General features: G+C 40.3%; 1 protein-coding gene across 2 annotated transcripts in view; it reads right to left on the bottom strand.

Annotated features, from left to right (window-relative positions):
• Positions 1-6,289: 6,289 nt before the first annotated feature.
• Positions 6,290-18,811, bottom strand: part of LOC124427983 (zinc finger protein 628-like) — a 29,169-nt gene continuing 16,647 nt past the window's right edge. For both annotated transcript variants that reach the window (XM_046971487.1, XM_046971488.1), the window contains exon 6: positions 6,290-10,597. In XM_046971487.1, coding sequence (XP_046827443.1) covers positions 10,140-10,597 — 458 coding nt within the window. In that variant the 3' untranslated portion in view covers positions 6,290-10,139. The remainder of the gene's footprint in view (positions 10,598-18,811) is intronic.

Genomic DNA, 18,811 nt, shown 5'->3' with positions numbered 1-18,811 from the left:
AAGAGAGGATTTTCAGAAAAGAATCCATGAGAAAAAGATACACGCTTCCACGATGAAGGTGCACGCGCTTTACGAGTCAACAGTCGACATACATAACGCAGATCGATGACCAAAATGGTAGCACCTGCCTTTCTCACCCAATTTAATTTGTCACCAAGCACGCTCCTCCGAGCGCGTACGCAGCGTAAGGGAGAAGAGGAGGACGACGAAGGAAGAAAAGATGAAGCGCGGACGAGCTCGACTTTCTCCGTCCCTTCTTCCTTCGCTAAGAGCTACGTTGTATTTAATTTTTTCATCCTCTCTCTTTGCTCTCTCTCTCTCTCTCTCTCTCTCTCTCTCTCTGTAACGTTTTATTTAGTGGACGTTTAATTTATAGGAGGAATCGCCGTGGCACCCTGAGCACGACGGGGACAAAATCGTAATCGAGAGAAGAGGATGCTCGGCATTCCACGTATTCGAAGCTTTCTCTGTCCGTCTACCTCGTTGCCGCTGACGGAATCATAAATATGGCTCGCACTATCTGCACCTGGAGATTCCCTCGCTTTGCCACTTTTTGAATTTTCGCTCTACCGCCTGTGCCTTAAACGGGAAAGCCCACTGTACTTATTTGGTCGCGGCTCGAAGGAGAGAGTGATACCTACGTGCCTCGATACCAGCGTCCTTCTCCTCCTCCGACCTCTTGCTTTCGACCGTCGAAAATTCCGAATAGAGCCCGACAGAGAAGGTTTTTGCATTTCATATTGTACATTAAGAATCGATCGCGGTCGTATAAATGATATTTTAATTTTATACCGATCAAATGCATTCGTATGCATCTACTTAAGAGAAAGAAATCTCTCGCGTCGAACGAGCCCGTATGACCGTTCGTGGATCAGAGAGGATAATGGTTTCGCACGTATCCGTATGTGTCTACCGAGAATGAATCTCCCTTGGCCCGGTGCCGATCCAATTAATGCGCCATATGATCCGCTTCCGACGGACGGAAATCGGCCGAGGGGAATGGGCGTGAGGCCATGATCGGAGGATTCGACTACAGGATATGACCGGAGTTAATTGCTAATCGTTAATCTACCCCACTGTGGGGATTCGTCCGTCGGGACGCCATTTGGTTCTCCGATTTTTAAAATCAGAATGTGCCCACATAGTACACGTAAGCCTACATAAGACGAGGTAAGTAATTAAACGGAGAACGACCGATCGACTCCAAATCATTGCTCTTAATCGCGAACCTTTCTTCAAACTTCTATCTTTTATTTCTATCGAATATTTGACAAAACGACTTCACCCTCGGTTTCTTGTACGCTTTTACCGAGGTTTTGCGAGCGCGTGCCATGTGGCAGATACAATTTCACACCTAAGGGGGATCCGATCGATTTTTCACAACTCGATCGACGTATATTCTTGGGGTCGATCGTATTGTTCCGCGTTCTGTTGTTCTTCTAGAATCTAACTGGCTTATCGATCTGGCTTTTTCGATAAAGAAAGTCAAACTCAAGAAAAATTTGCGAACGTTGGCCTTCTGATTTAATTATCGCAAAGCATTGCGTACTATATATATATATGTATATATATATATATATATATATATATATATATATATATATATGTATATATATATATATATATATATATATATATATATATATTTAATAATCGACTTACTTATCTTGGACGCTTCACCAATTAGTTTTAACAAATTTCGTTTGATATACTCCTACGTAGAAAGAGAGCGTGAGTATAACCTTCGTTGAAAGTTCCCACACAGGCGTAATATATGCGTCAAATATATGCGGAGGATAATATAAAGCATGCAGGAAGAAACGTACTAAACGGTTCTAAGCTTTGGATACACGTCCAATCAAGCGATATACGGGCCAGGTGGTATCGTAGAACCGCCATATTTTCTATCTCTTCGCACGAGACCTCTTTTATTTTTCTCCAATCTTTTCTCGTATCTTTCCTTCTCGTCGCTTTACCTAAAAACCCGAAATAATAATTGAAAGGCATGAGAAATTAAAAAGAAAAAGAAAGAAAAATGCAATCGATGTCTTCAGTCGGTTCTCGACAGAAACCCGCCCTGCCCCTGCCCGTTTCAAGACCCGATTAGAGATCTCTTATTTTTCATAACCTTTTCATAGCGTGTCTCTCGGTCATCTATATATACTCGCGTGCATTTAGAATCAGGCAGTGAGATCCCTCTCCTCCGTCTAAAAACCGTCCTCGGGGGTGGGAGGGGGGGAAAGCACGCGTCGACGCGTGGCCATACGTATGGCAAAAAAAAAAAAAAGAAAAAGGAGGGTACACTCGAGGAGGAGAAAAGCTTCAATATCGACTTCAGAGCGGATGACGCGTTAAAGGATCCTCATCGAATCGTAATTTTGTAGGATTAATACATACCGGACAAATCGAGCGGGCTATAAAGGCTATCCAGGGTATTTAGGTGCTCGGCCAAGTTGGCCGATATCAATGATATCGGTCATTTCATTTCGGAAAAACTTCCTTGCCAAGTGCTTCGATGTTTGTTAGCTTTGAGGACGCCTCCTCCTCCTCTTCTTCTCCTCCTCCTCCTCCTCCTCCTCCTCCTCCTCCTCGTCTCCTCCTCGATGTGAACCCCTTTGTAGCTGCATTTACCAGCTGGCGCGCTCCCTTGTTTTCACCTTTGTTCCGTACCCGCGAGAGCGAGAAAAAGCTATGAGATAATCAATTTCTAATTCTTTTTTACCTCAATACACATTATCGTTATCGGTAAAATGTTTTGCGAAAGAAGGAAATTTTGAAAGATGTAAAAAATTTCTTGATAAAGGGGTATGTCGCGAAAATATTTTCCTATATATTACTTAATTATCGTCGACTCGTTAGAGCGTTCCTTGCGAGTTTCTTACAAGCGTAAAGTAAGGACTTTTCACTTGGGAAAATGAAGACGTGAGTGCCACGATCGACTTCGTGAAATTGAGCAGGTGATGAACGATCTCGAAACCGAGGGTCGAGCGAGCATTCGAAACGAAGGGTCGATGAGTCTATCGAATAAAGAGATCTTACCGAGTGTTGTTGGCCGAAGAAAAATCGTATATTCATGCACGACCTGTATGAATTTTCGTCCGTTGCCTTTATTCGATCTACAATATGTCTCCTTAAAACTATACGTATTCGAAAAGGAACAACGTACTCGTATATAAATATAGTTATATTCGGAAATGATTATACACTATGTACGTGAATGCACCTTGTACATTCTATGCCCAAGGAACGTTCGCAACATGACAGAAATCAGCTCGAAATAGTAAACGTATAACCTTATTTGGCCGCATAGCGATGCATTAAGCAGAGAGGGAGAGAGAGAGAGAGAGCATATGGTATCTTCGCGAAAGCCGAAGCAACGTCTGCGATGCAACGTCTGCGATGCAACAGATGGTGCGGCGCGTTGTGTTTGCGTGGCTCGGCTCGGCTCGGCTCGTATTGCACCCCCGCCTCTTCTCTTCGTGCCATCTCTCTTCCTCTCTCTCTCTCTCTCTCTCTCTCTCTCTCATTGTTCCTGCCCAACAACTCTAATCCGCCTCGACTCGTGCCGCGTATTTCACGGTGCGTAAGTAGAAGAAGAAGGAGCGAGAAAGGAGGTGGAAAGAAAAGAAGAAAAAAAAAAAAGAAAGAGAGAAAATATGATTCGGCCAGCGGGCGCACCCGGTAGTAATTTGCGGTGGTGCGTGCGCGAGATTTGCAAGAATATTACACCCTTTTCTTCGGCGGTCCTATCAGCCGTCGCACCGCCCTTTCATTATTCCGTTCAACGACTTCCGCGTTGTCGCGGATCTACGAGCACCTGTCATCGGCTAGACGATTCCACAATTGATTCCTTTTCAGATTTATGGAGAAACTCCTTTACGGGCTTCCATTTTCTCCTCCGTCTGACGATTGAGAAGAGAAGTATAAACGTACACGTAGACGCGTATCTATGTATTACGTTCTTCCTTTTTTTTATTTTCTTTTTTGGTGAAAAAACACCGCAGGTGGATTGAACTTGCGGTCTTTCCACCGTCTATTAATTTATCGCATTATCCTTCGTATTCATGCCGGTATTCTCACGCATCATCAATTTAAATAGTCACAGAAAAGCGAGGAATGTTTTACTAGCCGAGGCTCGGCTAGAAATGTATACGTACGTACACGCATACGTACGAAGATGTTGGAACGATCTAAGGGTGCACCTGCAAGAGCCTGCATGTAATTATAAACGTATCATTTAAAACGATCCTACTACTATGGATCTCTCTTTGTATTACGTATATATTGTGCGAGATGGAATCGCGTTTTTCGGCGAGTATGCTCTATTTTAGAGAGAGAGAGAGAGAGAGAGAGAGAGAGAGAGAAAGAGAGAGCAAAGCCTCCGATACCATCAAATATTTCTATTCGAGTAAGAGAGTCTCTTGTATACTGTATATGCGTACTTGCTACGGACTATGCAAAAGTCGAAAATACGAGAAACTACAAGGGCTTTTGCGCTTTCTTCCGCTCCCAAAATTTTCCTTGCCACTTTAAATATGTATCAATCGAAGTGCTCGCCGTTACGAAACGTGTCAAACTTATTTTAACCTTTTACGATTTTTCTTCTTCCCTCAAAGTTATCCAAGCGTAAACAGGTTTTATTCGTTTCTTATTGCACGCCAAAGCAAGCACTTTTTGGAAGGAAAGTTTACGGAAGCTCGAGGATGCGACTCGTTCGCTTTCTTCACCGCCGAATCCTTTCTTCCCCAATTTGCATATCGATCGAACTATCGTTGTAAAGAACAAGTATGGCGTAATTTCGTATTTGATACGAATCAATATGATCGGTATCGTAAATTAAAAGATTATAATATAATTACCTGTTTCTGTATAAGGATAGCATTCCTCCATAATACGTAGATGCACTTGCCTACTTGCGCGTAGCTTTTTCTCAAAGAAAATATCAACGAATTTTTTCCACCCGTTCGTCGGACCTAAATTCTCTATTATCTCAGGCATCTCTAAGCGCACGTGTTAGAATTACTCCATCTTCTCTCTATTGTCGATTTATCAGACAACTACAGGTGGATTTTAACCGTTAAACGCATTAGCACGATCGAAAGCAAAGACGTTACCTATCGTACTCGCGTATTAGTCCTCTTCCAAGTGAGGGTAGCGTTTCTCACGCACGTGTTTCCAAAGAGGAGCAAAATTGTCCGGCTTTCGTTATAGTTCCTTCCTCTCGTGCACCTGCGAATCCCACGCCTTCGTAGCATCTCCAACTTCCGCTTTCGACTTACTTTATTATCATACCAAACGAAACAAAAAAAAGTGTAACTTTTCGTGTAACTGAAATTGATGTAAAAACGTCCGTCTAATTCATTCGTGTTTCGAACATTGCTTCTCCCACTCCCCCTTCTCCTCCCGCTTTCTCCCCTTTCAATTCGCATTTAAAACAGTGAGAACCATCGATTGCTCCACGCTCTTAATTCACCAACAATCTTAATCCCAGAAACGTATATAGACGCACATATATTACGTACTTAAGTACGTATATACCTATTTCGCTCGAAATTCTTCGGTATTTACCGTTTCTTAAATGCGTCCGGCTTGCGTTCCATTTACCGAGAAAGAGTAACGTTTTTATTTTTAAATCAGGCCCGATTTGGGATAAACCGCATCAATCGGCGTTTATGGTAATAAAAATCTCGAATGCGAACCGCTTCATTGGGATTACTGTTCTCTTAAATAAAATAAATGACCGTCGAAATAAACTGTAATGTACTTCTGTAATATATCCTATCGAAACCACTTTTTGCCAAAAATTACGAACGTGTACTACTTTCTCTCTTTGCATTCTTCCTTAAAGATTACTTTTCTTAGCACGTGTATAATCTAAATCGTTCGTCTCTTTCGCAGGTACATGACTTGTTGCAAATAGTTGACATACGTTTGAATTGCTTTCAAATATATTGCCATTTCAACCGCACTTGTACGTATATATATATACATATACATATATATATATATATATATATATATATATATATATACGTGTGTGTGTGTTTCCTTTTACTTCTCTATACTTATATCCCTAAACTTATACCCCTGTCGTTATAAAATCGTAACGCAATACTCGTTTATGTACTATCATTAGTATGAATATTGAAAACCATCTCGATTGATACCTGACTCGATCAGAATAATCGATCTGATATATAACTTTGGTTAAATAATCAATGGTAAAATTTTAGGAAAAATGGATATAAAAAATATGAAACATGTATTCGGATATAATGGAAAGACGAGAAACATATAAGAAAACATTTTATTCAATCAATATCTTCTTTTAGCAATAATAAACATATTTTTGGTTTATCAACTAATGCAATTTTTCCATTCGTACTTGCACTTATTCTTTCATCTCGTGAAATTTGCTCATCTACCGTCTATTTCCTTTTCTTCTTTTTTCTTTTTTTCTTTTTCTCTTTTTTTTTCATATTATCTCGCTCTCAAACATACACGCGTACATGCATACATATTCTACACGACAGAATGATATACTTATTTATCTATTGGTTTGATTTCTCTTATGTTTATCTTCTTATCGAGTAACTGTAAACGATCATTCGCATATAAAGAACGCGTCTCAACACACGTTTGAATTCTCCTTAAGGATAAAAAAGGAAAAGAAGAAATTTCGAAGCAGTGACGACGATACCGTACCCATTATCATAGATTCGCTCATAAACAAGCAATGGCCGAGCACTTTACTCGGTTTCGACTTTAAGTCGATCCGATCGTAAATATACTCTTAATATACTAATTATACTAGCGCGTAAGAAGGACCGAAGGCTTTGATTTTTGTTTCGGGTTTTTAAAAGTACTTTCAAAGTACAAATAACCATTTTCAAACCATCTCCTTTATTTTCTTTACAAAAAACCCGAAGATTACCAATCAGCCGGGTCCAGTTTATACTATCTTTGGTCCTCTAGCCGCTATGATTTTTCTCTTATACAACGAATTTCGAAATGTGAAGCTTTTCGCGTTTCGATTTTTTTTTATATTTTTTACAATCGATTTCAGAGAATTATTCGCATAGTGCGCGCGCGCGCGCGCGAGTGTGTGTGTGTGTGTGTGTGTGTGTGTGTGTGTGTGTGTGTGTATGGGTATCTATTTTCGTAAAGAAATTCAAAAGTACTTACATATATAGAAATTTTCAAATGTACCATACATATACAGCAGAAATGTACGAGATGCAGATTATAGTGAAACGTGGACACAAGAGGAAAAAATGTACAGATGCGTAAAAGGTTAAGTATCGTTAGTTAAAATTCACGTATTTGTACGAATAATTGTGCATCGATCGTTAAAAGTACATTTGCACGCTTATATACCTACTTTATATATGTATTCTTTTTTCATACATTCTCGGTACTATACAATCGACCATACGAAAGTTCTTCTTTCCATTTTTATTTCGCCATCAAATTTTGCACTTGTTATCACCAATTCGCAAATATATATATGTGTGTGTATGTGTGTGTGTGTGTGTGTGTGTGTGTGTGTGTGTGTGTACCTACAGCGAAAATCTATGAGATCGTTGCATAATTTCTGTCGTATATCAGAAATGTTACGTCAAAATGATAAAACTTTTTTCGCGTCCGTAGAAATTACGGCAGAAATGATGAAACGATCTAATGTCTGTTTCATTCTCGCTGCTTCCAAAATTGAATTATTTACCGGTACAAAAAAATCTCTCTAACCGTACGACTTTGGCTTTGATAGACTATGACAAGTAATAGATAAAGAGCGCTCTATGTTATTAATAATATTCATTTGTATTAATCACTTACACGATCTTTCAAGAGCATACTTACATATAATGGGAATAAAAAAGAAACGATCGTTTAAATGAAATATTTAAAATATATGAAAAATAATAACTAATGAGATTTTATAAGATGAAATCATAATAATATTTTATCTTGATACCGTTAAACATTTTATTTTGGAATATCTATGCGTCCAAATAGATATTTATTTATATGAATTATTAGTAGCAAATAAATAATTTTCTATTATATACGATGGCAACAGGAAAATCATCATTTAGGTATTTACGTGTATCAGATAATGCGGAGAAATTAATTAAATGTAGGATAAGTTGTTTGATTCTTATTTAAAATTCATAAAATTTGTCAAAATCAGGCAAAATGCATTAATCAGGGCATTGGACGTTCTTGATGCCATCTGCGTACACATCTCTAGATGCGTGTCATATTTGTATAATAAATTTTCGCTTAAGCATAAAATACATATTTTATATATATATATGTATATATATATATATATATATATATATATATATATATATATATATACATATATGTATATATATATAACCGCACGCACGCACGCATCCACGCACACATACAAATGAATCAACGAAACGAGTGGACGGTTCATGTTATTTCATTCATGAATAATCTTTGCTACATTATAATATAATTTTCTACAAATAGTATATATAAATTTGTATTTTATTCAAACTTTCTTTATATATGTATAATATTTCGATAGATATCCCGACACAAATAAAGTCATGAGTTCATTATGCCGTTTACAATTTTACACGAATTATCGTCAAGACAGTAAATACGTATAAATTAATAGAACAAACAAAGCAACATTCGGGAATGGAACACCGATTCGGTAACAACGTTCTTTTCTAAAACTCCTTATTTCTATTTTTCTTCAGATATTCGTTATTAGATAGATTCGTTCGCAATGAGTAAAGACATTTATAACGTTCCGATTAATAGAAAAATGTCTTCTTCCGCTATAGCTTTGCCGTTTTAAAAGAGCGCAAACACTAATGTACAGTAATTGTTTAAAAATTCAATATAATGGCAAATTTTGTGTGTGAAAGTTGAATCCGAAGCGAGTAAGCGAGAGAGAGAGAAAGAGAGAGAGAGAGAGAGAGAGAGAGAGAGAGAGAGAGAGAGAAAGCTACTTTACTTACTATCGCGTGTGTTCGTTTCCCTCGATGAGTTTGCGCTGATGGAGAAGAGACAAGCACGAAAAGACATAAAGAGTCATAGACGCGTGATCCATGGTCTCCCTATTCAAAATCAAACGCAACGTCAAAGAAGAATACATTAGTATTCGCGTGTTATTTCGAGCCGATCTAGCGTCCATCCGTCCCGTCCAGTTGTACACGCGAATCTGCTTTTACGACGATTTCGTTGTTCGAGTTTCACGATAATACGCTTCCATTTTCGTTCTTGATCCGTTTGTTTGTTCTTTTCCTTCTTTATTTCACATTAACCCGTGTATTTATTATGTAATACATAGGAGTAGTCTTGCGAGAAAATACCGTTTAAGAGACAGCATATGTTGTCTCTTCGTCACGAGAATAATCAACGTTAATGCGTCGATCGATATGAAAGAAGCGCAACGACGAACGAATGACAGAAAATTTGTACCATTGTTTTTAGGATAATGACACTTTTACTTTAGGGACCTTTGTTTTCTTTCGAGCTTTTTAATATATTATGTTCACCGAATACTTTTTGTTAGAGGCTCGTTGACGCGTGCATACATATCTACGCGAAGAAATTGAAGCGTTGGACGATCGATAAAACATCGCGCGCGCTCTCTCTCTGTCCCCCCCTCCTTTTTTCGTTTCTCTCTTCATTTCTTTTCTTTTCCAAAAAATTGTCGTATATTAACGCGATCAAAGGATTGGATATATTTAAACTTTACTCACCAACGTTCGAGAGATAGTCCAAAAAATTTTCTCCGTCTCCCAAGCATCTAAAGTACATATTCGAAATATATATATATATATGTGTATATATATATATATATATATATATATATATATGTATATATATATATGTATATATATACTGTTGGACACGATAATGAACGAAAGAATGAAATTCTTTCTTGTAAATAATCGTAATCAATCGTATCTCCGTTTAGCAGCAGCAATTCGTCGTGGACTATTTACAAGGCAGAGATTCGAAAGGTGTGAGACTAAATAAGAAGTGTGGTCGAATCATAGTGCGACGCTTGGCGCGCGCGTTCGGTGATCCTGCATGGAATCGTGCGTACACCTGCAAGAAGGAAAGGGCGGTCGGTGAGACGAATCTCAGCTGCTGCTGCTGTTGCTGCTGCTGCTGCTGCTGCTGCTGCTACCCGGAACCGGTATCGTTCTGTACGGGGCTGTGCTGCCGCTGGCGGTGGTACCAGAGAGCGGCTGTACTGGTGGTTGTATCGTTGCTTGTGACGACGGCGGTGGTGGTGGTGGTGGCGGCGGTGGTGGTGGTGGTGATGGCGTGCACCGAGGTTGCCGGGTGTTGTTACGTTGAATGGCACTTTGTTCACCGACACCAGTCGACGCAACCTGAAGCGAGCGATAGTCTAACGCCGGCGCCGCTGGATGCTGACCTTCTCGATGCCTCCGAAGATCGACCTTTCTTTGAAAGGCCTTGTCGCAGAGGCCACATTGGAATGGCTTGTAGCCCGTGTGCTTGCGCATATGAGTGATCAGATTGCTGCTCTGCGAAAACGCTTTACCGCATACCACGCATTTATGGGGCTTCTCACCTAGAACACGCGTTTAATTTATTTTCGTTATTACTATCTTCTTCCTTAATTCTTCCCTTCTTCGTAACCTTCTTCGAGCACAAGAGTATCGTCAATACGTATGTAGATATTTAAATAGATTTCTCGAATCTACTCGGCGATCTTTCCTTTTCTCCTTTTTAATGACTAATCCGACGGATAATCGTTTAGAGAGGGATCGCAATCGGAATTGCAAACTCATACTTTGCTCATCGTTCGGCGATCATAAATTCGATTATCGACGGACGAAGACGGGACGCGGTTTGGAATAATGAAGCAAGGTTAATCAAACGCAGCTGTATAAACTAATAAATCGTACGGTTGGGCGCGCGTCGATGGCGCAACTCGTAAGATGTTGCTTTGCGTCAATGCGATGAGTAAAGATGCTAATTCGTTTGAGACGATCTTTTTCTCGATATCGAGTCGAGTCGAAAGATTCCATTGTACGAGGAAGGTACGACGACCTGCCGATTATATCTACTAATGTTGATTCACTTTTAAAACCGTCGCGATGAATCGATTAATCTTTATTCTTTTTTAATCGGGACGTTTACGAGTACCGAGAGTAAACGAGACCGGAGTATCAATATTCTTCAAAGGGTTCAACATGTACGTCGTAAGTTTTTTTTAATCTTTCGATACGGTCGACGTTGAAACGTATGTAATTAAGTCGATTGATTTTTCCCTTATAATTGCCATAATAACGCTTAGGATGCACTCGGTCGAAGGTATAGGAATAAGAGTTGGCGACAATGTCCATCTCGAAGATGGAAATTCCCCTACGAAATAACAAGGTTATTTCCAGACGATCGATATAATTCGATGAAAAAAAAAGAAAAAAGAAAAAAGAGGAAAGAGAAAATGTCGTCTTTCTCCGCTCATACATAAGAAATAGAGAGGATTGATCGCGCAAGCCAATGCCTCTCTCTCTCTCTCTCTCTCTCTCTCTCTTTCTCTCGAAATGTGTGTCCAAGGTTTTCCCTCTAACATCGATAGCCACGAACGAACCGACGAAACACAATAAACGATAGGGTGATATTAAAAAGTGTGCTTACTAGCTTTGTCGCAATCATTTCGATGAATCTTGACGCACATGTATGGAGGATCCTTGGGCTTACATATGATATATGTATCGGCATGTAGAAAAAGGAGGCTTGAGACGAGTCGCGCGAGTTAATGACAATAAAAGAGGAGAGTGAGAGGAGAAAGAAGAGGGTCGAACGGACAACTCGCAAGCCTTTTTCTAAAAGTCCTTCGGTCGGACGTCTAACGTCGATCGTGGGGTTGCGATAATAAAGGTAAACAGCTGTTCCTCCGTTACGTCGCCATCGAAATTCCGAGCAAACAGTTTTGCGATTATAAAGCGACGATAAAAACGTGTATCCCCGACGACGAGAACGACGATGGCAGTGGTGTTACACCGTCGTCGGAAGGCGTCGCCGTTAAGATTCTATCGAAAAGGAATTAATTCTACCTCGACTCCACTTGCCACCACCACCGCCGCCTCCTCCACCACCGTCGACAACAACAACATCACTTTGTACGCCCCGCTAACTCGTGCCGATAGTTCGAGTGCCTGCACTTTCAGTAAAACGTTTATTTCATTGGCGTTTAAGACGCACCGAGAGAGAGAGAGAGAAACAACAGAATTATTTATTAGATAGAGTATATTTGCGTGCGCGCGCGTGTGACCGCGAGAGGGACACTTTCTTTGATATCACACATACGTACGCATACATAGCGCGAAGTAAATTTTCCACGTAAATTGCCCGAAGTTACGTGCCGTATAACGAGCGATATCGGCGAATAATATTCTCTGGAGAACACGGCCCCTTTTGCTCGGGGAATGAAAAGTATACTAAAACGGTAGAAAGATATGGTGCCCGTTAGGAAATACACGAGGATAAACTTATAACTCTGGGTTTACGTACGACGTGACGTGCTCGTTGTATTTCACGATGGGCTCCTACGATAAGTCTTTTGTTTTTGATATCAAGACGATTCTTCATTTCCGTCGTAAATTTCGACGCTCCTATCGTTCATCTCGTCTTATTTAGGATAAAAATTTTAACAAATTAATATTATCCTCTTTATTCTCGGGCGTCTTATCCTTTATTTTCAAATTCGTTGAAATGCGAAAAGATTCGGACAAACGAAATATGTAAGTAGTCGTCGCGCTCCCCTATTCGTTTCACATATGCGTAGCGTTTACATACGTCGATCGATGACAAATCGATATCAGGCCGATTACACATTCTCTCTCATCTTCATCTGTCCTTTTCGCTCTTACCGCGTCTCTTTTTTAATTCAGCGTATCGGCGATCATCGCATTATCGGATATACCATTACAATTATTATCTTTCGCATGACAGAACGAAGAATGGTAGAGTCCGGGAGGACTATTGAATATTGTTGTCGCACTGTTCCGCCACTTCGTTCCTGTCATCGTTCCTATCTACTCGCTTGCGCGAAGAAAAATACAATTATAGTAATTGCCGTCTAGGATTCGATCACCATAACTTTGTTGAGTCAAGGCAAAAGGGAAGGAACGAAGTAAGGAATAAAGAAAAGAGAAATACGATACAATAGAAATTGAAGCTTTCCGTCGTGCGCTTCTATATTTTCGAAGAGTGGAAGAAAGGTTTACGAGATAAATTGGACGTAACGCGTGCCATAACTCGGGACGTGTTTTTGCAATCGATTTTTAGCGAGGGAACCCTCTCGTAGAATCAAAGTAAGTAAAGAAAACGTAGATAGACGTAGATAGTGATACGTAGACGATGCTAGAGGCGAGCGGTGGGAAAAAATTACAAATATCGAATTTATTGAGGAGTACTTTTTTGAATATTGATCATGAAGAACGGCCTCGCCTCGTCTAGGTCCAGAAGGAAAGTATTTGTCGAGTGTGTCAGCGAAGGAGACGCGCGCATACGTACGCGCGAACCAGTATATCTATCGATCCGTCCCGACTCTCATTACCAGCCCCTTACCGACCGACTTAAATATTTACCGACCGAAGCGTTCACTTGGTGGCGGCCGATTTTAATGATAGGAGAGGTAGAATCGTATCTGCGACCACGCGCGTGTACGCCTGTGTGTGTGTGTGTGTGTGTGTGTGTGTGTGAGTCTGTGCGCGCGAGTTCGCGCCTATTCCTCGGAGCATGCGAGAAGCGTCGATGGGAGAAGCGAGCGAGAGCGAGCGAGCGAGAGGAAACGAACTGGGATGACCGTCGGGGGTGGTACTCGCTTAATTATGCAAAACTCGCCTAACGAACTTGATGTAATAACGCGATGTGTCGTATCAACGACGATGGTGAAAGAGAGTCGCGGCAAATCGATCCGCCTTGTCCGGTTATTGCTCGATAGAGATCGCTTAGAAAAGACGATGCGACTTTTTTGTTTTACGGGAAATAGGGATCTCTCGCGATAGTAAAAATCGATCGTGCCTAGTGTGACTTGCCGCGTGCCTTCCCTACCTTCTTCTACCTATTTTCAGATATGAGACGAGAGTCTTTAATATCGTAATACGTCCTGTCCCTTTGATGCATCGTTCCCGATAATGATCGCGTTTACACCACCGCACCTCCAAAGTTTCTCATCATTTATCTTGCTCGTATTTATACGCGCCTCCTATGCATATTCGATAGTAAAATAATTATTGTTACCGTAACAGAATTTATGCTACCAATCATTCTCATTGCTCGTTTATACTTTTGCACTGGCATTATCTCAAATCCAATATTAGATTTTCAATAAGAGAAAATGAGGAGCGGGAACGAGCCGATATACACGATATTCTGTTTCTACATTATCGAGACGCTTCTTCTTCTCGTTCGGTTCTCTAACGAGAATTATTTGACAGGCTAGCGTGACAACATAATGGAACATTAATGCGCGCGCTCATTCGATCAAACTATTTTCCAGAGATGTACACTTGCACTTACTTTTCTTTTCTCCTCTTTTTCTTTTTCATTTCTTCCACTTTGCGAGGAAAAATATATAGATATGTCATTCTCGATCGTGCACATTTGTGAAATTTATTATTAATCCAAATCGTCGAATACGTTGGCTAACGTAATTCCTCGAAATTGCAGTAGATAAGGAACGCGGACATGTATATATAAATATATATATATATATATATATATATATATATATATATATATATATATATATATATATATGTATATATATTCCATCGATGGTTACGTTCATTGTTTAGGCACGATCGCGAACAGTTACTTAGTCCCGCTTATACTTCGCGGAGGAATTTTTAAGAAGAAGAAGAGAAAAAGAAAGAAAGAAAAGAAAAGAGAAAATAGCTCGCAGAAAGGATATCAATTTCCGATGACAAAGATCGGTGAGCGATCGCTCGTACATGACGATCCATTATTGATCGTTCGCAATGGCCGCAAAAATGTCATGTTGTACGCAAAAGTAACTTCATAATACGACGAATGCATCGTGCACCGATCATCGAGACATTCCTGGAATTTACTTAAGACGAGGTTTTATCTCGAATCATATGGTTTCTCGGGGAAAATTGTACGTTTTGCACACTTCCGTACGGATAATATTACACATAATTCTATATTTCGCCAAAGGAACGTTATATATAGGAACGTTGTTTCTATTTGATCGTCGCTAAAATATTACAAATAGTAGTGTCGAAAATGACAATCACGTGCGATCGATTCGTGATCAGATTTTAGCGACAATTCAGGATTAAAATGCGAAGGATTAACGGTTTCGTGGACGTTCGTTGCAATTCATTTTTCATACCACAGTAGCGAAGGTACTCGCTCGACAGCTCGTAGATATCATTTCTATTTTTCAGCATAGATCGTACCAGCCTGTCACGTATTCCACGAGAATTATTTATAGAGGACGGTCTTGCAAGGGAGGGAAAACTCCGCGGAGTGTCTACGAATGGATGCGCTGAAAACAATATACCGCCTCGGAAAGAATTGCAATTACACAGCGCAAAACCTCGAGGGGTTATTATCACGCCATTCTTCTCCACGGAGGGTTCGTCCCTTAGGACTCTCTTGCTACGTCGAGTCCATCGAACGAAGTGCATATAAAAGTGGCCGTATCGGTTAGCGAATATAGCGATTGTCCGGGAATATAAAGAGGATCTATTCTGGCATTAACTTTTACGCGATACGAAAAATACTTGGTATTTTATGAAGTTGCACAAAAGCTTTGATTTAACGGTGCCGCTTCTTATGTCGGGAAGAAAGAAAAGCCATCGTTCGTTCGTTCGCTCGCTCGCTCGGTCGGTTGTTTTAAAATGACGGATAACGGTGGAAAGGGGTGTATGAAAAAGAAAAGACAAAAAAGAAAAAAAAAAGAAATCGTGTTTCCTCTTTCTTCTTCTTCCTCTTCTTCTTCTTCTCTGCTCGATCTTCTTTTTTTCCTTCTTCTTTTCTTTTTTCCCCTTTATTTCGTAGCATAGCGATCGGACGTAGAATAATCTTCTAGGCGGGACGGAAGAAAAGAAAAAGTATTTACGTTAATAAATGAATATGAATGTGAATGTGACCGTACTCGACGAAACGTGCTAATAGATTATTCGTAGAAATGAAGAAAATTGAACGATTCGCGATCCCTTGGCGAGAACGATAAACGAATTAATTTCAAAGCAAGATATCTTTCGAATTTTCTAGTCCTTTCAAAGAAAATGTACATATTTTGATCGATATTTGAATCGAGGATAGACCTTGTACGGTTAGAATGTACGCGTTGCCATACGACGACGATATCAATGTAATTATCGTTCGCACATCGTTCGTACGTATGGCATATGCATTACGGAGGAAAGTATTTTTCCGCTCGTACGAACGATACGTCGGTATCGTCGTAAACGTTTGAGAATTTTTTTAAAAAGAAACGACGACTATTAAGAAGTAAGAAAGAACTAAGGATAGAAAAAAATTCATACGCGCATTTTCAAAGTTTTATCAAAACGATAGTTATGTAAATCATATGGAAACGTAAATCATAACGTACCGTAGCGTATTGTACTCGTACATAACGCAACACCTTCTTACATACTCGGATATGTATACACGTAGATATAGATGCGCATGTAGCCCCGTTAATTACCCGCATTTTAGTTTTAGGAGCATTTATCGGCCGAGACACCTTAGAGGAACGTTAGGAACGTTAGGAATAAAATTTACAAGACGGGATTGCGCCTGACAATATTACGATATCACAATAGGTCTCTGTATTAATAAACAATAGCGACTTATTAGTCGTCAGATCCTTCGGATGGAACAGTATAAGAATAGATAAGAGCCACGATCCGTTCAACTGGTTCTCCATAGTTTCATTTAGATCGCTTTATTATTTTTCCCTATTTGCGTTTGGTGAGAGAGGACTTTGGATCGTTTGGAGATCGCGTGAAAATAGAATTAAGCTCGGCATTAATCGTCCGTCCTCTCGCATTTAGCTACTTTACCGGTTAGAAACGTTCCCGCGCGGAAACGATGAAAGCAAAGGACGAAGGGGTCCTCCCCACCTATTAGTAATTAGCACGCAACACCACCTTATTTCCCCTCGTGGCTCGTGCTACGGTGGCGCGTGTCGTGCCGGAAACTCACTTAGTGCGCGGCAAACAGACCGTTTCTCATCGTACAAGCGCTCCTTCCCGTTCGTTCTCAGGAGAAAATGTATTATTCGCGCAGCTGATTAAATCGACACGTTAAACGATAATCGACCTTATTTTTTACATATTTCGAAAGAGAAGGCGACAATGAAGAAGCAAATTATCGAAGATTCCATCGCGCGACCGTTCGATAAATAAACAAAAGGTTTGCCGAATCGAAACGACGCGGACGCCCTCGTGGACGAATCTCATGGGAGTTTCGTTCGGGTCGCGTCAGCTGTTGAGCGGACGTCAGACATCGGACGTCATACTCGCATCAATAAAGACATGTGTCCGATTCGTATATAACCGTTATTAGGATACCGCGCGATGCATGACACACGCGCGATCCTCCCTGTACGCGCGTTACGATACCTACGATATATTATATACCTAGCTCTCCCCTCTCTTCGCGCGCGCACAGGAAGTTAGTAGGCGCGTTATCCTCTGGCCGCGCCAGAATCAAACTTTCTAGCTCGTTCCCGGAAGGAAGAGATTTCGGGAACCCTTGTTCCTACGCTTGTAGGTACACGGTCGCAACGACGGTCGATATCCCATTATTATTATTATTATTATTATTATTATTATTATTATTATTATTATTATTATTATTATTATTATTATTATTATTATTATCATCATCATTATTATTAAAGTGAAGGAAAATACGTCGTCGCGCGCGTTACGATTCAATATGAATATGAATCGCGTTATTCTGCACTATCGTATGAGATAAGGAATTTAAAGTTCCTAAAAAAAGGGGATACTTTGGCCGTTACCGTGCATTCTCATATCCAATGATAGATAATTGCGTGCGACGTCGGCTATGCTCCGTTACTTCGTCCGTTCGAATTAACTGGATTAAGTCGAAATTAGGACCCGATATATCACGGAAGCTTAAACGTTACTCAAAAGATACAAATCTAATAGTACACGACGTCGAAGGAGTACGTCGGAAGTACTCCTGTTGGCAGGAAAGTAGCAGACCGTTTGAATTAACGGCGTTAGCGTCGTTGCGGTTTAACCTTAGCCGTTTACGCTAGTACATAGTTACCCTCCGGAGGGGACAGCTCGTGGCATAAGGGATCATTCTTTGATTAGATACGAGCCGCGATTCTCGTATCACTTTTTTTTTTTTCTCTTAGAGAGACTTTTTATGCGTTCGATGCTTTCGACCTTTCCTTTCTATTATTTTCTTTTCTTCTTCATATTTTTCATAGGGTTCGTAGGGTTTTTTTCATTAAAAAAGTCGCCGACAACAACGCACGTTCCGTGCGTGATTCCGTTCACGTGCTACGACATACGTAAAGGAGGCCATGCTGCAGACACGCGGGCTACGATGCGACGATCGCGAATCTAAACGTCCAATTATGTACATCGATGCACGTTCCTCGCACTCGTCAGCGAACTCGTTGCAACCGAATGGAATGCAGCATCGACAAATTTCTTAAGCCTACGTACGTATGCGATATATAGAAATATAATGCGTAATCGAGCATTAATAAATGATTAAACAACGACGCGTTCTACCTCACGTACCATCC

The sequence above is a fragment of the Vespa crabro genome, chromosome 11, assembly GCF_910589235.1.
Source record: "Vespa crabro chromosome 11, iyVesCrab1.2, whole genome shotgun sequence".
In the NCBI taxonomy this organism is placed as follows: Eukaryota; Metazoa; Arthropoda; class Insecta; order Hymenoptera; family Vespidae; genus Vespa; species Vespa crabro.
This window is presented reverse-complemented; position numbering and strand designations above follow the sequence as displayed.